Source organism: Notolepis coatsorum (genome assembly GCF_963971535.1).
Source record: "Notolepis coatsorum genome assembly, chromosome: 6".
Lineage (NCBI taxonomy): Eukaryota > Metazoa > Chordata > Actinopteri > Aulopiformes > Paralepididae > Notolepis > Notolepis coatsorum.
Genome location: NC_140170.1, coordinates 135,558,967 through 135,581,871, shown reverse-complemented (window position 1 = coordinate 135,581,871; position 22,905 = coordinate 135,558,967). Strand labels below are relative to the sequence as shown.

Here is a 22,905-nt window from a genome sequence, read left to right as displayed (position 1 = left end):
AAGCAGGTTAAATCAAATACTGGTAAAAAATAAATAAATAAAAAAGAAGCTGGTTCTGGGGTTGGTCCATTCTGTCTGATAAGAAGGCCCCTAATAAGTTGTACTTGGACTGAATGAACCAGTACAGACTAGGCAGTGAGTCACTGCCACAGAATAAGGCCAAGATCACTGGATGAAAATACTCAGCTCCCAGAGATACAGCCTACACACAAGCCTAATTACCAACCTCCTGCTCCCAATTCCTGCAGAATGAGGACAGCAGCTGGGGAAAGGAAACCTGCGTCCTGTGTCTCTCTTTTCAGGAAGAGACTTTAACCCTCAGCTCAAAGAGTCAGTCCTGGCCAGATTCAGATGAATTTGTTTCTCTGGGACTGTGCTAAAAAAATTATTGTCTCAGGCCAGTGGTTCTCAGTGTTTCTAGTTTAGGCTTCTTCTAAACACAGAGGGATGCTTATTATATTGCATTATATTATATGACAGGCTGGTGGAATATGACATCAAAGTATTGTTTATAGTTAACCTATTTCATTGATTCATTATTGAGGAGGGCTTTAGACTTAAAAAAGAAAAATAATTTCACAAGAACAAATAACCTATAGCCTATCAAGGACTATACATAATCTATAGCCTACCAAAGTTTATAAACAGACGATGTATTTTTAATATCTTTTCATGATCCTCCAAAATCATCTCACATGGGTGTTCCTGACTTCCAGCCAGGTTAAGAACATACAGTTATCCTATAACCATAGTTATATGAGTATAGCGAGCGCTCTGCGCTCTTAGTGGAACTATCCCTTTATCCAATCTAGCACTGAATAATTTTTCTCCACATGTACACACCCATCCGCCTGGCCACACCCACATCCGCTCCTCTACATAAGCGGGGTCGTGGCCATACTAACAGCTCCTTCCCAAGTCTTTCACCACCGAAGGCGAAGACCACGGGGTCCTCAGTGAGTCAGCGCAGAGCGCTCGCTATACTCATATAACTATGGTTATAGGATAACCATATGTTATATATCGTATAGCTTACGCTCTGCGCTCTTAATGGAACACAGGAGCTGAGCAGAGGGGAAGCTCGACAAATGTACCCGCTGAGGCCCCCCACAACCATCAGAACCGGGGAGGACCCGAGCCCCCGGACCCCCCTAGAGGGGGACGGGAGGGAATCGGATCCGACTGTGCGAAGAGGGTTTAGTAACTCAACGCACAGGGTGAGCAGATCGTGGGACTTACCTTCTCACAGAAGGACCCACGACTACTCAGGCGCGCATTCCATATGTCACTAGGGAACGAACGGGGGGGGGGACGTTACAGCCCCTAACATCACGGGGTCAAAGGTCAAGAACCCAACCCCGGGGTAAGGCCGTAGCAGCGGAGCGCGAAGGAGGACCCAGCCCCCCCCAATCCAAGAGCAGGCCCTTCCCCCCTACAGCACGCCGCCCTGAAGCACTCCACAGAGGCTACACCCCCACAACACTGCGGGGCCAGTCGGCGCACCGGGGAGACAACCCCCAAAGAGGTTGATCCCTCAATCCTGGCAACAGGTCAAAAGCGTAACTCGACCTGTGCCCGGAGCACTGCGGACTAGACAGGCGCCTAAGGGGTCTACTGAGAACAGTACCCCGGCGGAAGGGGCGTTCGGTATGCTGTGCACCATGTCGCAGCCTCCACAAAAACCCGACCCCCTAGAGAGGCCGAGGCAGAGAAGGCTGACATGATTGGCAGACGTCATGAAAAGTGCGGGGGCACACTCGCAGGCAGACGGGGTCAAGCCCGGCCTAACCCGAGAATCGACTCCGCTATCAACACACCAGGGAACCAACCACCCCCCTATGTTTAGTTTAACAGGAGGCGGTTGTTCCCTTAACCCACCAAGAAAAACCTAGAAACAGAGTGTTTCAGTTTTCAAAAGGGTTAACCCAGGCCAACAGGTCGACGGGAATGAGTCCGGACCTGGGCCTGGCAGACCAGGACCTACACAGGGATGCCTAGAGGGGTTGACAGCAACCACCTCGACAGCCCGACCAAGCACGTCACTGTTATGGGCAAGCCGTAGTGGCATACACATGACACACATATCCACAACATCAATCCCCGCGAAGCCCGGACCGACCCGGCATTTCCCCCCCGGAAAAGCACGCATGTTCGGGGTACCAGAACAGCAGATCTGCGCCCTGGCGGACAACAGGTTAACTGACTTGGTCCGGCGTGACCAGAACCAGTCCCGCGTCCTAGTCACGCCGCCATCCCCAGAGAGGGGGGTACGCGTGTCGATCTAAAACATCACAGAGGGCGCCACCAAGATGGACAGAACGTGAATGTGCTGCTCCTGGCAGCCCACCTCATGGGCGTGAGACCCCTCCGCCAATGTAATGATCTACTCCGTCATCTCCCCCCGGAGATGCACGCGAGTCATCGAGTCTTGCACTGGCGCTCGGTAGAGATAAAAAATCTCCTTCCTTCCACATAAAAAACACTGTTCCTATGAATTGGGCAACCAAGGCGCGCCGGCCCAAAACAGTGGTTCCACATAGGAAGCACCCAGGGCCAGCGCTATATGCACGTCAAGAACCCGAAACACATCAATGGTGAATTCTAACAAGAAAACACCAGACAACGTCCCCTCCATGCTGTCTAGGACGAGCAGCAGGAAGCCGGTCAATAAGACACAGCCACAGGCCTTATATGACGCGACTGGGGGCAACCCCGTCAATTCCGCTCCTCACATAAGAGGGGAAGACAGAAGTTCCCCCAGAGAGACCTCCACGTGAGTACAATTGAAAAAGATACATGCAATAATAATTGGGCCAAGTGACCAACAGCCCAATACACACTGTAATAGAGAGCAGAGCAGAAAACGAAGTTTTCGAATGCAACGCATCATCCAACTTTGACAAAGACAGCGGTCTGCAGCACAGAGCCTGTAACCTCACGGATGTCTCCTGGCCAATAGGAAACGCACCCAGTGACGTATCCCATGGCCGGGGGGGAAATCCCGTGACCCACCCATCCTAACAGGGAGTGGAACCAGGGAACCCTTCCCCCTCCCTGTGACGCGCTGCCCCTCAGCCGACAGGGAAAAACTGACAGGCAGGAGGTCCCACCTCCCGGCCAATCAGTAAAGGGGGGGGGGGGGGGATTTTTATCAGCCCACCCCTCATGACCCCTCACCCCTGATACGATGCAATGACAAAGCAGAGCCATGACACCAGTCATAGCGTGCTACATGAAGTGCATTTATACCTGTTAAGCTTCACATTCTGCACGCCAGCCACAGACGATAACCTCGCCTGTGCAAAAACTGGTTTTATATATGGCTTCAGGCTCATGTGCGAACCTGCCAACCTCATGTGCGAATTTTTACACCTTTACCCTAAAGGAAGAAAAAAACACAGACCAAGAGAGGGGCCAAGGGCCCTGGTACAAGAGCTTACACATGTAACTTCTGTAGGCCAACACCTAACCCAGTTGTGGATCCTAAACGTGAATACGATACACATAACCCTCCATCACAACAAAAAAGGACAAAAGTACGCTCTCACTACTGTAAGAGGAACGCCACTTTTTATGATGAGAGAAGACGTAAGTCCTCGATTAAGTACTAGTCACAGGCCTTGCTAAGTCTACATGACAGCGACCAAACAATTTTCAGAAAAAATTGCCTCTCTCTAAGCAAGAGCACAACCCCAGCAGAATCTGAGGGATTTACACCGTATCCCCAAAAATATAGTGAATCAACACACATTTTGTAAACAAAATCATATTTGAGGGGAGGGGGGGGGGGGGGGGGGGGCAGAGGCACACCGGGGAATAATTTCGCTCGCATCGCCGGCTTCGCTGACCAGAGCTCTCTCAGATTCAAAGTTTTAATTGCAGCCTGGAACATACATGTTTCGGAACCAATGTGTAACTAGACAGTTACAATATAACATTTATATGAATTAACCCAGTTAATGCCTTAAGAGAAAGAGTCTGGTGGTCAATGTCACTTCGGATTGCTACGGAAATGTTGTCTTACTTTTTTTTTTTTATCCACTTTTTCTCCCATTTTCTATATTTTCTCCCATCCCAATTTCGTATCATCCAATTCAACCCTCCCCTGTCACGAACGCTGTTTCTTGCCTCCCACAAGCCGGCTGCAATGTGGACTAAGTCATACATAGCACATGTCCCCTCCGGTACTTGAGGTAACAGCAGTCGCATCTTTTCACCTGCGCAGCTCGATCTCCCAGTGGCGAGGAGTAACGCGTGGGAGGCTCACGCTGCCCCAGACACTTCCTGATTCTACTGCGCAGGCGCACCAACCGACCTGTAGGAGTCACTGTCCACAACGCCCGATCCCCACCCATCAGTTTCCCACCCCCTAATATGGTCAATGTGTATTAGTACGGACGACCAGCTAAACCGAAAGCAAATGTGGAGCGCTGGGCTCGAACAGGCAAGCCCAGCGTCTCCAGATTTCGTGGCGAGCGCCTTGCCCACTACGCCACGTAGCCACCCTAAATGTTGTGTCTTACTAATAATAACTAATTCCTTGGTCAATAGAAGTCTCTGTGATACTTTCTGAATATGATTTGGGAACATCAAATGGGCAGGGTTATAATAGAAGAAAGACAGTGTAAACAATATAATAATGAGGAAAAAGAAACAGGATACACAACAAGGTGCATGATGAGATGAGGTTATATGTAGAACATGGTACAGTTACAGTAAGTGGGGAGTGCGTCATGGTACAGTGATTCAAACCCCCTCAATGTACAGTTTCTGACAGCTGGGCTGTGTTGAACTTGTCACGTGAAATAACGTTATGTGAATAAACCGCGAAATAACATAACGTTATGTTATATAACGTTACAATGTACAGTTTCTAACAGCTGGCTGTGTTGTGAAATGTGCATAACGTTATGAATAAACCGCGTAGTCACGCGAAATAACGTTATATGCGAATCTGGTAGTACATTTCTTTTTATCTTCTTGATATGATAACATTACATCCGCCTTTTACCGCGTGACGAGCTAAACCAATCAGAGAGGGGCTTCGCTCAACCAATCAGAGAGGGGCTTCGCTCAACCAATCAGAGAGGGGTCTGCAGAAATGGGCTCAACCAATCAGAGAGGGGTCTGCAGAAATGGAGCTACGGAAAGTAGAGACGCAGCACAGCCGAAGACCTTGTTTGAACAGGCACAGGTGCACAGCCCTGCTTATGTGTGAAAAAAAACTTGCACTTGTTATTGTCATCATTACCCTCAAGTAAGAATAACAAGCTAAGAGAGGGACTCAGCCCTCGATCACCTGCCACTATGCACAGCATTGTAGGGTAACCCAGCCAGTTGTGGGCTCAGCCACGTTGTCTAAACGTTACATGAAGACACACAACTTCTCATCATACAACAAAAAACCCAGTTAATTTTACTCATGTAAAAAACAACGCTGTTCCTAGGTAGAGAGAAAGGCACAAGCCTTGGCCAACGCTAACCCAAGCTATACAAAGCGGCCAAGACAATTCACACACAGCACACGTCGTATCTCCAAATGTAGTGAAGTAACATATGTTTTGTAGACAAAGACATCGTTATTAACAAAAACATTCGGGAGGGGAAAGGAAGGAAGAGTGGGGTAATGTCCAATGGACATCTTACCTGCACCAAGGAACGCAGGGCGAAAGGCTGCAACACAGGTTGGTCTCCACGTTGACGAAGGCCTCTCGCTGGCAAGGCCAAAAGAAGCTATGGCCGGAGCCTAGCTCCGGCGCGACGCCCCCCCTCCTGCAGCCGGTCATGGCGCAGGCCCGACTACATCTTCTGTCAAAGAGCACAAGCTAACAGCTAACTCTAGGCTAACTGATGGCATCAAGCTAACGTTCCCAGCCGAGCGAAGCCGGCAGCTAACGTCGTAGCTAACAGCTAACTGGCTAACAGTTACCTCAAACCGGCTATCGCTAGCCACTAGCTAACGCAGAAGCAAGCTAAGCGGCTACTACTGAAAACTGTACAACGTGAGAAAAGCAATACAGGCCAACACTTCAGACAGCCGCTGTCTTTTCCTCTTCTCATCCGAAGAAAAAAAGGGGGGAAAAGGCAACACACGTCCCTCTTCAGAACGGTGTTTACCAGACACAGCGGTGTTGGCAACAAGTCCCTTGCGGACTATAGCCGCCTTGAGCATGGAGATATTCTCATAACGAACACCAAGCTCACCTCCCTCGCACCGGGTGCTTTTCATCTTGAAAATCGGGGCCAGCACAGCGACAGTGGGTATCCGTTTGTCCAGAGACCCGGGGAATTGAACCGCAGATTCAGAATCACGGCCCCAGTAAAACAAAGCTCTTACTTGAGGAGGAGCTAATGTTAACGTGGGGCATCAAACTAGACCCCCTCCACGCTGCTAAGTGGCAGCAAAAAGGATCCCAGCCTGGAGCCGACCTTCGTAAGCTGTGTAGTCGTTCCCCCCACAACCAACACACCTGGCGCCCGCATCGCAAAAAACATCACCCGCCCCGAGAGGCCGTTAGCCCTCACACGGCAGATCGACTCCCAAGCAAAGTGTCCAGCTGCAGAGCCGGAGGCAATGCCGGCGGGGATTGCTCAGCGACGCGAGCCCCTAATACGATAATACGAAGCGCCGGTGGAAGTCAGAATGATCATCATCTTCTAGACACTCCGGTGGCGAAGACATTATCGCTGTATTTCAAAGATATAATGTCAACGCAGCTTCTTTTCTCCAACGTAGCTCCTTTCCAACAACTATTTTGGCACTAAACTCAAATGGTGTATACAGACACTTGTCGTGGTGAAAATAAGGAAGGAGCTGTTAGTATGGCCACGACCCCGCTTATGTAGAGGAGCGGATGTGGGTGTGGCTAGGCGGATGGGTGTGTACATGTGGAGAAAAATTATTCAGTGCTAGATTGGATAAAGGGATAGTTCCACTAAGAGCGCAGAGCGTAAGCTATACGATATATAACCACTGTCTTAGGGTCTATGTTTTTGCTGTTTTTCAAATGCAGCATTTAATAAAAGAACAGGCAGCTTTACACATGTGGTTAAATCCTCTGTTGTTTATGAATTATTGTCGAGCTGTTATCGTTGGTCCCATGCCGCCCAAACACCTCAAGATCTTTCAATTTGAGGAGCTTTATTCACACAGGCCAAAATAACTCCCTCTCTTGTGTAAAGTGCAGCACATACAGTACAGTACAGTGAGGAATGAACACTCCAGCAGCTCCTGTCATGTGAAACAGCTGACTGCGTTTTAATAATCACAGGGGAAAAGTTACTTTATGGGCAGATTAATATTTTATCAAGGATTACAGGACTAGGAGAAGTCCTACACAGCATTTTTGTTGAGTCGAGGAGGAGGGCCGAAAGTTCAGATGGGGAAGCCGGAATGGGAAGCCGTGATTGGGAGGGATGAGGAGGAGGGTGGGAGAAGGGCAACCACACTTTAGAAGGCGTTCAAGCATCTCCGACCACTCGGAGGGATTAGCGGAGGGCACTGGAGGTGCTTGTTCCCTACATTCCTCAGGCCTCTCATCCACGAACGGCAATTATACACTGACGCGCTGTGGCTCTCTCTCATCCTGTGTCTGTTCTGTCAGAGAAGGTTCACCGCTTTTCCATAGCAACTGAGAGTTCAGTTTGAATCATTATATTATTACAACAGACCTCTTGATTGCGAGAACCAGGAACCGTGGCACGATTTGATTGGTGGATCTAAGCTCTTTTCAAATTACTTTCACATTTCCATTTGGATTTTAAAGTCATTGGCTTCATTGGCTTGCCTCTCTTGTGTTATATAGCAGGGCACCATTTTGTGTGAGATAATAGGGAGTCAAAAGGGAACCATGTCCATTAAGGCCTCAATCCTTGATAAAAAAAAATGAACAAGGTTTATATTCACGTATGTTCTTGAAGAGGGAAATATTTTTATCAAACCCTGTTTTACTCCAATCAGACATTAGTATTACCAACATAAACAACTGCCATGAAATACACACAACAAACAGACCCCCCCCCCCTGTATTTTTGTGTTAGACATGTCTCCATTCTTATTTCTTATTTTTGGAGAGTCTCAGTTTACATGCTGTCAAATCTCCCTGGGCGGCAAGAAAGATCTGGGCGGGAAGTAAATGAATAACGCTCTCCCTACCCTCAACACCCGTGAGCAAGGCACTTTACTTAACCCCCCAACTGCTCCAGTGGAGCTGCTCAGTGGCTGACAGTATGAGGCTGTGGTTGTAGTGATCGCTGCTGTATGAATGTTTAGAACTGTACGAATGTGAAGCAAGGCGTTGCTGAAAAAGAGCATCCATGCTCAGTAAACCTGCCCTGGATAAATAAAAGTAAAAAAGACAACAACAAAAAAGAAATCACACAAAGTGCCTTCATGCTGTGTCCGCTGGATGTAATAATACTAGAGTAGAGTGAATGAGCCTACATTAGAACCACACAACCTGTCTTCATGTTGTGTTCGGGTGTGTTCGGTGTGTGTAAGCCAGTCCGGTTTGGAAGTGTGCTGTGGAGATGAGTTAAGTAGTGGAATAATGGGGGCAGCACTCTGGAGCTGCCAGATATCAGCTTCATTAGATGTGATTAGCATTATGCAAGCTCTCTGAAGGGGGACGCTTTGATGTTGCTGCTGCTCATCCCCTTTATTCTGCTCAACAGTGAGACCCTATCCCCCAGCACTCTGATCTCTCTCTCCCTCTTTGTGTGTCTCTCTCTCTGATCTCTCTCTCTGCCTCTCTGTCTCTCTTTATGTGTGTGTATCTCTCTCTCTCTCTCTCTCTCTCTCTCTCTCTCTCTCTCTCTCTCTCTCTCTCCTTTTCTCTCCCCCAGGGGTGGTTGATTGATGAAAGTTGAGATTCTCTAGGATCTAAGATGGGGGTCTGAAGGGATTGTGTATTTTTCTTTTTTTGTACTAAGACACAAGGCACTTCATAATGGAATGGCTGCACGTCTGCATACACACAGAGTCTCCAATCCCTAACACTGGTGTTAGTACCATGCTGAGAAGCTACAGGACGTGAGTGAGTGAGTGAGTGAGTGAGTGAGTGAGTGAGTGAGTGAGTGAGTGAGTGAGTGAGTGAGTGAGTGAGTGAGTGAGTGAGTAATATGCAGAAAGACAGGAATGAATGAAAGAGAATGGTAGAAAGGATATAATAGGAAAAAACAAAGAAAATTCTGTTGCATCGTATGCGATAACAAGTTTTGTGTTTCGATGAAGCCCTGGGATCACGTCTGCATGCTGTATTCTATACTTTGAACGAACCCTGACGACAGTACAGTATGGTGTAATATTTGGAGAAGGAAAGCAAACTCACTCTGGAGACAGGGAATGCTGTGACTCAGTGAAAGACACTGTCTGTTAGATTTTGTTCACTTTTAACTTAGTAATGTTACTTATCCTCTTCCTTCAGGATAGACTCTGCGTTGTGTCGTTGGATGTTGTGAAGTCACTCTAATGAAATCTCCCCTTGAGATAATATATGACACGCTTATATATGTAGTCTTTTCTTAACCCAGGTGTATTGAAATAAACAGAAAAATAGTTACAATTAGGTTGCTCTCAGATTCTCTCTGTGTGAGCTGAATACCAAATAAGGAGACCGAAAATCGCTTCCTCAGTCACACAGCCAACCTGCAATGCCTGTATTGTATATTGTATGTATGTATATTGAACACTTTTGTTGTGAACACTTTTGTTTACACTTGTTACATACTTTTGACTTCTATTTTTTACTTATCTATTTTATTTTTTAAGCATTTCATATAAAAGTAGTCTGTATTTTTGTATGACACTTAATAAAGAAACTTGAAACTTGATTCGTCATCCACACACTCAACAACTGTACCCTCGTCCTTCAACCACACACACACTCAACAACTGTACCCTCGTCCTTCATCCACACACTCAACAACTGTACCCTCATCCTTCAACCACACACTCAACAACTGTACCCTCGTCCTTCAACCACACACTCAACAACTGTACCCTCGTCCTTCAACCACACACTCAACAACTGTACCCTCATCCTTCAACCACACACTCAACAACTGTACCCTCGTCCTTCAACCAGACACTCAACAACTGTACCCTCGTCCTTCAACCACACACACACACACACACACACTCAACAACTGTAACATTATATTCTTGTCATCCACACACTCAACAACTGTACCCTCACCCTTCTGAGCATCTAGGAAGCAATATGTACACACTCGTTCCAACTTTAGTTAGTTATGATTGTTTTCTGATTTTATGCAGATTTGGTACTAACCTTCTAACCCCTCTCCCGCTCCACCGTATTGTGTTCCAGGAAAGACCAGCACCTGCTGTCCTCTGTGAACTGCTGGTACCTGGTCCTGAACCAAACCAGGCGTGAGAGCCGCGACCACGCCACGCTCAACGACATATACACCAACAATGTCATCGTCCGCCTGGCCCAGATCAGTGAGGACGTCATCCGCCTCTTCAAAAAGGTCTGTTGGTTATTCTATATATTATATTGGCTTTTTTACCGATACCGATATACTGATATTGTCCAACTCTTAATTTTCCGATACCGATATCAACCGATACCGATATATGCAGGGTTTCCCCCCCCAAAAAATTGAATAATTTCAGGTAATTAACATTACATATCTCTTGTTGTGGAATTAACACAACATTATGCATACTTTTGACAATAAATAAAATCAGAATTTGTTCTTACTTGCTTGCCTGGGTAAATAAAGGTTATAGAAATGTAAAAAAAAAATATAAATTTTTTTAAACCAATACCGATATTTTCCGATATCACATTTTTATGCCGATATCGGCCGATAATATCGGTAGGCCGATAATATCGGACATCCCTATATACAATACAATATATATATACAATGAATTAACCCTCTAAAGCCAAGTGTCGCGCTTGAATGAAAATCACCTGTTGATGATTCATGTGTGTAACTATGCTATTTGGATAAGATGCAGAGAGGGACATTGATACAGTAGGAGCCCACAACAGAAAAGGAGGAGAGCTATATAATGGAGGGGTGGGGGTGGGGTGGGGGTGGGGGTGGATGGTTAAATTGCAGGGAGATAGATAATGGTCCAAATATGAAGGAAACACCAAAATGTATGTATTTTCACATTGTCTGCTAAAAAACGCCCAGAACAATCACTCACTGAGGAAAAGGTGTATTTGCACCATATTTCACATGGAGGTTCAAAACACTTAAACAGAACTTTCCATGTTGAAAATCAATAATTCCCTGGTAAACTATTGTCTTATTAAACAAAGCACAAGGTTCTTTCACTGGGTGTTTCCTTTTTTTTATGTCAAATATTGTATGCTCACACAAAGGTAATGTATGACGCACGAGGCCGAGCTAAGTGATACTAGCCTGACTGCTATTAAGCTACTAGAGGAGAAGGAGAAGCGACAAAAGGAACAATTGGAGAAGAAACTGGAGAGGCAATTCGAGAAATACTTTGAGAACTACCGCCTGGCAGTAACAGCTGAGATAAAAGGCCATTCAACCCTTGGAGTAGAAAATCGAAATACTCCACACGAAAACCTTAGACAATTCTAAAGAGATTGTCTCACTCACGATAGAAGCTAATCAGCAGGATCAGCGCCTGCAATGCATCGAACAGAACCTGGCTACCAAGCAAGCCGAGCTGGCCAAGATTCAGCCTAGGCTCACCGAAGTTCAGTCTCGTGAAAGACGGAACAATATAAGAATTGTTGGTATCCCAGAGGACATCTTTCAAGCTTCGTTCCAGATATGCTACAAGAGATCCTGGGTGGAGATTTGTTGGCTGGCCCCCTGGAATGTGACAAAGCACATCGAGCTAGCGTGGCTAAACCGAGAAAGGAGCAGAAGCCGAGAGCTATTATTATCCGAATCCACAGATTACAAACAAAATAACTAATCATCCGGGAGGCCCGGGCCAAGAGGGGCAAATTGTTTTACAAGGACCATCCCATCGCTATATACGAAGACTACACCCCGGAGGTTGTGGCCCAACGTGGAGAGTACAGAGAAGCCATGGCCGAACTTTGGAAGATGGGATGCTGGCCAACACTACTATTTCCAGCCAGACTTTCTATCAGATCCAAAGATGGAGCGAGAAAGAGGTTTGGGTCGGCTACTGAGGTAGAAAACTACCTGAAGGAGGCAGGGTGGCGACCCAGAAGCTAACGAGAATGCTTGCTAACGACGTAGGTGCAATCGGACCAAGCTAAATTGACCAAGCTATGGGACTTTCATTGTGGCAAGCTAAGCTAAGTAACAAATTTATGTTGAATGGCCCTCAGACAGGGCTGGCGTACCATGGACATATGCTAACAACTGTATTGCATTAAGCTAGCCCTCATGTTATGACCATCAACTATCCGATCAGGCTAATGGGACATGTGTGTGAGCTAGCAAACTGTATTGCCTTGCGATGTTAGCTCCAGGTTCATCTTTTAAACTAGCCGATTATAGCCTATATGTATTTCATTAAGCTAGCTGGGTATATTTGTTCCAAGTAAAATGTTTGGGCTGGTGGGTTATGTGCCCGAGCTGTTAGCTTTCCATTAGCCTAGTGTTTTTGATATGCAAACTACAATGACTGACATGTTTTGTGTGGGTTGATGGTGGATGCCCTTGGGTGGATGGTAACCACTAGTGATGTGCATCTCCATCACTGAGGCCGATGCGATGCGCATCTCGATACGGTGCCAACGATACGATACATTAACGATAAATTTTAAGCACCGGGCGATGCGATACGATTCACCCCCTGTTGAGATACGATACGATTCGATACGATTTGATTCAACATAATGCGATTCGGGGCGATACAATGCGATTCAACACGATGCAAAATAATGATACAATTTTATGGTATGACAGAGGATTTGGTTGTATTCCTTATATGCAGCTTATATTATTATTAAAAATAAAATAATCTACTGTAAGACAATTTATATAAAAACTGTTTTCTATCCACTTTAGCTAAAAACACACACACACACAATGTATATACACAGTACTGTGAGACAATAATACGAAATGGACTGCCTTGGAAAAACGGTCCACAATAGTTAGGATTACAGTCTTACCCAGGGAGTCCGGAAGCCCAGTAACAAAATCCAGAGCAATGTGGGACCATGGACGGGTGGGCACAGGTAGCGGACGTAGGAGGTCGGCGGGGGGACGATGAACGGCCTTACTGCGGGCACACACCGGACAGGCAGCCACGAACTCTCTAATGTCTCTCTCCATGGTTGGCCACCAGAAACTCTGCCGCAGGATAGATAAAGTTCTCCCGACGCCGGGGTGACAAGAGAACTGACTGGTGTGACCCCATTCAATTACCTCCGACTGCACCAGGTCGGGGACAAACAGTCGGTTGCGGGGTCCGTTACCAGGGTCTGGGTGAGCGTGTTGGGCAGTCCGGACCCTGTTCTCCAGCGCCCATGTTACCACGCCGGGGTGAACCTACGAGATAGGTAAGCGCAGGGGTGGAGAGTTCCGTCCTCTGCGGATCGTTGAGAGAGGACGCCTCCGACCCCGGTATCTGACGTGTCTACCTCCACAATGAAGGGACGGGTCGGATCAGGATGAGCTAGCATGGGTGCCGTGACGAACAACCTCTTGAGGGCAGTAAACGCCTCCTGAGTCCAAACAAAAGGTCGGAGCGTGGAGGTGAGCACGGTCAGGGGCGCGGCCACCCGACTAAACCCCCTAATATACTGGCGGTAAAAACCCACAAACTCCAAAAATCTCCGCATCTGGGTGTGGGAAATGGGCTGGGGCCACTCCTCCACCGCCTGTATCTTACAGGGATCAGCGCGCACGACCTCTCTCCACAAACAATTTGTTTCAGATTTTTATACACTCTTACTCAAGTCCACATACAAGAACCTATCATCAGATATAGTTTGGCCAGAGGACATTCCAGAACTGGACCCTGAGTTTGATTGGGATGATATCTGGACTAATATCGCATTGGCTTCCCGTAACCCTAATCACCAGCAAATAAATTTCAATTATATTCATAGGATGTATCTCACACCTAGGAAACTGTGTGTGATGGGTTTGGTGGCTGACTCCCGGTGCGCTCTGGGGACCACTGGCACATATGCACATGTTATGGGAATGTCCACCGGTGGCTCGATTTTGGAAATCCATAACCACTAAACTTTCGGACATATGTAACCTGACAATTCCACTTTCCGCAACAACGCTAATCCTAAATGATAACTCCCTGCTACCAGCTTCCATACAACAAAAAAGACTAATTCTAGCAGGAGTTACAGCAGCCAAAAAAGTTATAGCCCTGAGATAGAAACAACCCGGAAAACTTACAACGATCAATTGGTCTTTGACACTTTTGGATGTAATTTATATGGAAATCTCCACTACTCTGGTGATTGGAGTTAGTGAATCCAACATTGAGTTGTGGGCCTCAGCGGCTGAGAAAGTAAAAGCCATGATCTAGCGGCGAAGCGGGGTCGGGATGTTGGTCCTGAGGGGTCCAACATCATTTTTATCATTTTTTTATCATTTTTATTATTTCTATTTATTGTCATTATTGTTATTATTATAATTGCTGTTATTGTCCTGTGTAGTCTTGTTTATTATTATTATTATTATTATTATTACTGTATTGTGTTGTCTTGTTTCATCGGTGAAAAAAATTATTAAGAAGATAATCGATAAAAAATATTATTAATATTAATAGCATTTATATAGCACTTTTCTAGACACTCAAAGCGCTTTACAATGTAATTGCCTCCTTCACTACCACTGTGTAGCACCCAACCTTGGGCTATGCAGGCTCAATGGCTACCATACACTGGCACCAGGTACTGTACACAATCGCAATGGCTGAAAGGCTCGGGAGACGGGGATTGATACTGTATCAGCCAATTAAGGGAAGGGATGATTCGGTGGTGTGGGGGAAATATGAAGCTTGTCTCCTCCCTCTGTCCCATCTTCCCAGAGAGGGTGTGTTTTTGTCCCCTCCCACATGTTTCCCACAGTGGCCTTGATGTCGGAGACCTGATTTGGAATTGGTCAGGAATGTCTTTGTGATAGACGTCCTGGGTTATTTAACAACCAAATTCAGTCTGGACTTCGGTGTCCCTATCACCGTGACAAGGACATTGATACTGCCACGTCCAGAGTACAGAGTGCTCCCTGCTAGACAACAACACCACTTTCTGACTATACCCTTTACCGGGGCTCGAACTGGCAATCTTCATTGAGCCCTACCCATCTAGCCAGTAGCCACCCTGCCAAACAAGAACTTTGAACTTTGAGATACTGCACACATGAGTCATATTCAGTAAGTCAACATAAGTTCAAGTTCAAGTTTCAAGTTTCTTTATTAGTTGTCATACAGAAGTACAGAATACTTTTATATAAAATGCTTCTTTCTGTTTTGCTTCAGAGATTGTGCTAGATAAAAATAGATAAGTATAAAAAGTATAGTAAGTATAAAATAGAAGTCAAGTACGTAGACAAAAAGTGTTCAATATATACATATATACAATGTACAATGCAGAGTAGAAAAGTAACTGTTACAATACAATGCATTTGATGGTTGTTACGATTGCTCATTGTTCAATCCTTGTTCATTGAGCAATCATTGTTCATTGACCATCCTGATGGCCTGGGGATAGAAGCTCCATAAGTTGACATCACCTTTTTAAAGGAGTTTGAAAGGGTTTTGGCAAGCGTGACAATACAACCAGGTGCTTCTTATCCTCACCGCTCGTCGATTGCATGGTATTATTTAAATTTTAAAAAGCCTATATTGCAGCCATTGCGATAACAGACATTTAGTTAATTCACATTGCAATATCAATGCTTTGATATATTGTTCAATATAAGCAGTTTTACCTGTTCCCTGGGCCCTGTTTCTTGTACCTGGATAACTGAGTTAGCCGGATAACTTTAGCTGGATAACTGGGTTAGCCGGACTTTCCGATTTCATGTACCTGGATTTTCCAAATCACCATGACAACATATCCAAAAGTGTGAGCCTGGTCGAAAGCAGAGTTCAAGTTCAAGTTAGCCTGAACTATCGCCACGCCCCCGCAAAGAAGTGACAGCCCGTTTCCTGAAACTATTCCCACAGTCTACGATCTGCATTATACCATTCTGAATTATGTTTTTGTGCTCCATTCTTCCAGAGGGGGCTTTTGAAATGTAAAATAGACCCAAAATGCTGATATTAAATTCACTTTGTCCTAAATAATGCACGTTATATATACCGTGGCGACGGTGGCGCTCGCTCGTGCGATGTACACATGATGTGGTTATTTTAATTGTAACTGGGATTAAGATGTCTGATGAGATGCGCTGTTTGACGGATTTGAGAAATTGAATGAGCCGTTGACGTCACATTAATGAATGAGGATAAAGAGATAAACTTCATTCAAAACAAAGGATATTCTAAACACGGGTCTCTCGTTCATTAATGTATAAACAATGAATTTATCCCATCTGGCCCAGTGGCCCAGCGGTAGTGCTCATGCCTCCCAATCCAGCGACCGGGGTTCAAATCCCGGTGTTTTCAATATGATTTTTTTGAATATAATATTAATGATTATACGCCAAAGTAGCCTGGTTTTAAGTTAAAATATTATAAATCTACATGCATTGAGGATGTCATTCTTTATATAGCTCTCAACGTGCACCAAATTGAATTATTCCTATATTGCAAAAAGAAGGACCCCGGTCTTGAACCCGGGTCGTCCGTGTGGAAGTCAAAAGAACAACCCGTTAGACCACATTGGAGATAAGTTAAACATTGACTATACATCAATCAATGGGCAAGAAAGCCGTCTCGTAATTCTGTATAACAGTTAACTAGTTATTTTCGCTAGCAAGATCTCATTTGATTATTCAATCCAGCAGGCAAGTTTAAAGAAATATAATCTGATTGATTGAGGTAATGAGGGACTTAGAATTAGCCTATAGATAACGCATTTAACTTGTCGGCGAGGCGATTGAGCCTATTGCAATCTGTCAATAAAGTCTTAAATCAATTAATCAATCAATGCCGTTGAGAATCAGGGTCTCTGCCATCGATACGTGCTGGCTTTCCACCTAAAACGGGAGCGCGCATCTAGCCTGACTTGAGCCTGACTCTCAAGTCTGGCTTGAGTTAACGAGACTGAATCCTCCTTTGTGAAACAGGAAAATCCCGGCTTTGAACATCGGGTTAACTGAAGCTGGATAATGGACATGTTGATCGACTTAGTTGAACCACGTACATGAAACAGGGCCCTGGCCTGTTAGCAGGCAGGATGGTTTCATTACGTAGCCACGTGAACTGTGGTATTATGAGCTGCTAGCGTCTCGCCCCAGAGGACATGCAGGGTTAACAGCGCTAGACGTCTGGGCGCTATGAGTTCCATCTGGCCTGGGGAGCAGCAGCGGTAGTGGAGCTAAGACCCCCCTGGCCCAGAGGCCCCATGCTCCCTGCTAGTGGGAGCAGCATTTGGCCCACTGTCAGCACATAGCAGGGATGACTGAGGTCTTACCCAAACACCAGCGCCTTGTTTTAACCTGGTAGGTCTTCCTGTAGGTGAGCCCCCATACTGCCAGCCACTCTCCATTCAGACATCACCCTGTGTGTGTGTGTTTGTGTGCAGCTGTCTTCAGCAGGACTGTGAATGAGGGAGGTCCACGCAATAACACACCCTCCAGTCAGAGTCAAGTGTCCTCAAGTAGCTTTTCCTCCAGTGAGAAGTAGGAATGAATGGATGTGATGGTGCTCACACTGGCATGCCTAGGTGACAGTGAGTGTGGATGTGATGGTGCTCACACTGGCATGCCTAGGTGACAGTGAGTGTGGATGTGATGGTGCTCACACTGGCATGCCTAGGTGACAGTGAGTGAAGAGCAATATCACAAAATGCTGTGTCGCTAAAACACATTGAAATGAATGAAGGCGTTTTGGGAGAATTAATTTGGTGTACATTGAAAGGTAGGACTGAACACTTTAAATATATACATATGTATAATATATATATCAAGGTTATATTGATATTACAGTATGAAAGAACACAATATCCATATCATAATGCCTACAATAAAGGCTATATTTTAATAGTTCAATGGGAGATATATATATATATATTTTTTTATTGATCTTTTTCCCCCTCCTTTTTCCTCAGATTTTCTCCCATCCCAATGTTAGTCGTTATGCCAATTCCCAATCCCCTTCCTGGTCGCTGCGCACTTACCCCCCACAGTCGGTCTGGGAGAGTGGAGGCTATCACGTGCTTCCTCCGACACACGTCTAGCCAATCAACCGCTTCTTTTCACCTGGCAGCGCGGACTCTCACTGAGAGGGTGTAACGTGTGGAAGGATCACACTACCCCCCTTAGATCCTATCCGCGCTGAGCAGGCGCCCCGACCGAACTGTAGGAGTCGCTGTTTACAACGACCCGGACCCACCCCGCCAGCTTTCCCACCCTCTAATACTGCCAATTGTATTAGTGTGAACGGCCAGCCAAGCTGGTGACACGCCGGGAGCTGGATTCTAACAGGCGAATCCAGCTTCTCCGGCGTTGGTGACGAACGCAATCTCCGCTACGCCACCTGACCGCCAATGGGAGATATATATTTTTTTTTTATCCACTTTTTCTCCCATTTTCTATATTTTCTCCCATCCCAATTTCGTATCATCCAATTCAACCCTCCCCTGTCACGAACGCTGTTTCTTGCCTCCCACAAGCTGGCTGCAATGTGGACTAAGTCATACATAGCACAAGTCCCCTCCGGTACTTGAGGTAACAGCAGTCGCATCTTTTCACCTGCGCAGCTCGATCTCTCAGTGGCGAGGAGTAACGCGTGGGAGGCTCACGCTGCCCCCGACACTTCCTGATTCTACTGCGCAGGCGCACCAACCGACCTGTAGGAGTCGCTGTCCACAACGCCCGATCCCCACCCATCAGTTTCCCACCCCCTAATACGGCCAATGTGGAGCGCTGGGCTCGAACAGGCAAGCCCAGCGTCTCCGTCATTCGTGGCGAGCGCCTTGCCCACTACGCCACGTAGCCGCCCCTGCCAATGGGAGATATTCTAACAATCTACAGTACCATTGTACAGCTACTTAAAGTGTTTTGAACACCTTTCATAGGTAATGTAGACGTAAAGGTAGAATCTGAGCCTCTCTTAGTATTTTCTTTGGTCTGATGTGTGGGTTGGAGTTTAGTAACGTATTATGTTGTGAATATCTCCAGATCTCTCTTGGAAGAGCCTGGGGTGTGGCAGACAGTAACAACCCCTCCCCCTATCCCCTCTCAAATCCAGCCCAGATCAAAACAAAAAACTTAAACAAACTGCAAAACCAAGAGGGGCTCTTTTGCCTAGAGGTTGCTGTTTGACTGCATTACAGATTTGACCTTAGTCAATTTTTAAAAGCTATCGCAACAGCAATGTGTGTCAAAACAATCGCAAAATGATATTTAGTTCATTTCGTGAAGCCCTACTGCAAGGTAATCATGGCCAATGATTTAACAAAATTAAAAATTAAAACATTAAGTGCAGTATTCTCAAAGATAGTAATGAACATAACCAGTTGATAGGGAAATGCTCTATAATCATGTGCATAGAGGTTATGATGCATTAGATTCCCTTACAAAAACAAATGGTACTTTTATGTTAATTTAGGTTTTACCATTGTATAAATAATTGGCCATGGTAGAAGTTCTGTATCGCCATGGTACTACGTTTGTACTTAGATAATACCATCATATAATCCAAGTGAATGCTACTATCATGGTATTTGCATAATTCTTTGGTCAATACCATTATTATAGTGACCAAAGAAATTATGGAAATACCAGGATAGTTTTTTGGAAATACCATGATGTAGCCTTTTGCCAGGATTAACCATGAACGTGAAGCAGCACTCGTCTCCTAGGCTGCCTGACGGGTATGATAATGACGGGTGCGACAGTACCGTGGGAACATTCCCAACCTCTTCTCCAGGTGCTGGTCTTTCCTGGAACACATGTCCAGGTAGCTGTGTGTGTGGGAAAAGGATTTAGTCACTGCTGAAGACGCAGCGCACAAAATGACAACAAGAGTAACAGTTGTGAAGGGAATGAAATGGATTGAATAGTGCTGTTAGGTTCAGCTTTGTGTTCATTATTGAATTTTACGAGGGTGACCCGTCGCACCCCTATTCTTAACGTGTGTTGCGTCAGGAGTCTGCTCCCTCTGAGCCTGTGCGGTGTGTTCTGACATCAGAGCAAGTGATGCATACAGATGCCATTTACCTGCTATAGACACGCTTTCCCATCAATCACATTCAGTTCAATGCTATTTTGAGTAGGACCTTTATTCCCTGTGCTCCTGGCATAATATTTATTATTATCTTTATAATAAAGAAAGGGTTCTGCATTAACACTGCTTAAATTATGCTTTGGTGTTAATATATATATGTATATCCTGGTGTGTCCTCAAGTAGCTTTTCCTCCAGTGAGAAGTAGGAATACATGTATATCCTGGTGTCATCGCTTTTTTTATCTACATTTGTTCTCCTCCTTTTTTCTGTGATTTTTCTCCCCATCACAATTTACCTCTCGTGCCAATTCTCCCTCCCCTGTCCTGATCGTTGCTCGCATATGCCCCCCACTGGCCGGTTGTAGGGAGGATAGAAGCCTTACATCAGATGTCTCCTCCGATACATGTGGAGGCAGCCTGTCACATCTTTTCACCTGCCAGCGCGGACTCTCATTTGGCGAGAGTGTAGGAGACTCACACTGCCCCCGCCATTTTCCTGACTTTGCTGTGCAGGCGCCCCAACCGACCTGTAGGAGTCGCTGTTCACAACGACCAGACTACCACCCTTCGACTTCCCACCCGCTAACTCTGCCAATTGAGTTAGTATGACGGCCGGCCCAAGCCGGAGGCAACACAGACAGCTGGATTTTAACCCGGTGTCTCTTGCGTTGGTGACGAGTGCAATGTCCGCTGCGCCACCCAGCCGCCTTGACTACTGGTATATTGATCTAACTACCGGTATATTGATCTGACTACAGGTATATTGATCTGACTACTGGTATATTGATCTAACTACTGGTATATGTATCTGACTATTGGTACCGTAATTCCTCTAATAGTGACCGGTATTCAATTACAAACCGGGTCTCTATTAATGGCCGGGTGCGCTCTTGAGCTAAGCAATTATAAGCCGACCTCCTAATACAAGTCGGGTTACTAATATACTGAGCTGCATACTGAGCTGCTAAGGTAAAGTTACTTGATTTCACTTTGAAAACGTTGAAATGACAGTACTTGGTTTCAATAAATGAACCCAGTACATTTTACTGGGTTCAAACTGACACAAAATGTTGATTTATTCATTATGATCTGTTTGAAAATTAGAAATATAGGCCTCTCTCTTATACATGCCTCCTCCTAATAAAAGCCTGGTACCCGCTACAGTTTAAGCAAATACAAGCCCGGGTCACTATTAGAGGAATTACGGTATATTAATATGACTACTGGTATATTAATATGACTACTGGTATATTGATCTAACTACTGGTATATGTATCTGACTATTGGTATATTAATATGACTACTGGTATATTGATCTAACTACTGGTATATGTATCTGACTATTGGTATATTAATATGACTACTGGTATATTGATCTAACTACTGGTATGTATCTGACTATTGTTATATGTATCTGACTATTGGTATATTAATATGACTACTGGTATATTGATCTAACTACTGGTATATGTATCTGACTATTGGTATATTGATCTGACTGAGCATGATACTCAGGGGAGGCAGCTTCATAAATCCTTAACACACGTCAGAGCGGGGAGGCCTGAGCTGAATGGTGAACATAGCACTAAAGACTGAGAGAGGCAGTAATAATATACACACCGCTGGATGGCGGGGAGACTTCGCGGGGGTGGGGGGCGGGGTAGGCTGGGAGAGTGGGAATATGTGGAATGTCCTGCTAGGGTGGTATGAAAAACTCACTAAGCAGAATGAATAATAAGAAATGTTTAAAAGACTGATGCATTGATTTTAGTCGTGCCAGAAAGGAAGGTGACTAAGCTAACGTTAGCTGCCTTTTAAAAATGTTGGGGGGTTTATTTGAGATGTGTTATTTTTTATTCATCCCCCCCTCAGGAGAGTACACTGTAATGTCACACTGTACACTTGACTCTGTGAAAGTAGAATTCCACCTCGGAGTATATTAAAAACATCTGACAACTGACAACATCACTTTCTGACAGCCAGTAGAGTGTTAAAAGTTAACCACTCGTTTCTCCCAGGCAGTGGTGCAGTGGTGATCTCATGGTGCACTGTGTTCTAATGACGGCACGTGCACATTTCATTCACCTGTTTTGTGTTGAATTGTCCAACTGTAGTATTTGAACACACCTGAGCTATTGTTATGTGAAGTAGCCAGGGGGGGAGCTCCAGTAGCTCACCGCGTATCTCGGCGCTATTTCGGCGTCGGGGACAACCGTGCGCGTCACGGATCTGGGGTACACGAGTTCGACTCCCGGACTCGCCGTATTTTCTCAGAGTGTCTTCCCCTGATCTTTATCCCATTCAACCTGTTTCTGTCGGTCATGCTTGACCAGAAAAAGCGATAAACGCTAAAAAATGAAGTTTAAAAAAAAAAAAAGTAGCCAGGGGGGTACTTGGCGCAGAGTCGAGTGGAACGCATTATTGTGTGCACATCCGTGCGCGTGCTCCTGCTCAAAGAAGTTTGGTACGCCGTGCAACCCCGTCCCATGAGGCAGCTGGACCTGGATGTGTTGAGACAATAGGATTTTTGCATACTGTAGGAGAAAACCTTTTTTAAATATTGATACATTCTCTCATATCAGGCAGAACAATCCAGTATGTGA

At 45.5% G+C, this 22,905-nt stretch overlaps 1 protein-coding gene across 3 annotated transcripts in view; it reads left to right on the top strand.

Annotated features, from left to right (window-relative positions):
• Positions 1-22,905, top strand: part of srgap3 (SLIT-ROBO Rho GTPase activating protein 3) — a gene marked incomplete at its 5' end in the record, with an annotated part of 227,160 nt that overhangs the window by 84,274 nt on the left and 119,981 nt on the right. For all 3 annotated transcript variants that reach the window (XM_084316103.1, XM_084316101.1, XM_084316102.1), the window contains one exon: positions 10,329-10,491. In XM_084316103.1, coding sequence (XP_084172229.1) covers positions 10,329-10,491 — 163 coding nt within the window. The remainder of the gene's footprint in view (positions 1-10,328; positions 10,492-22,905) is intronic.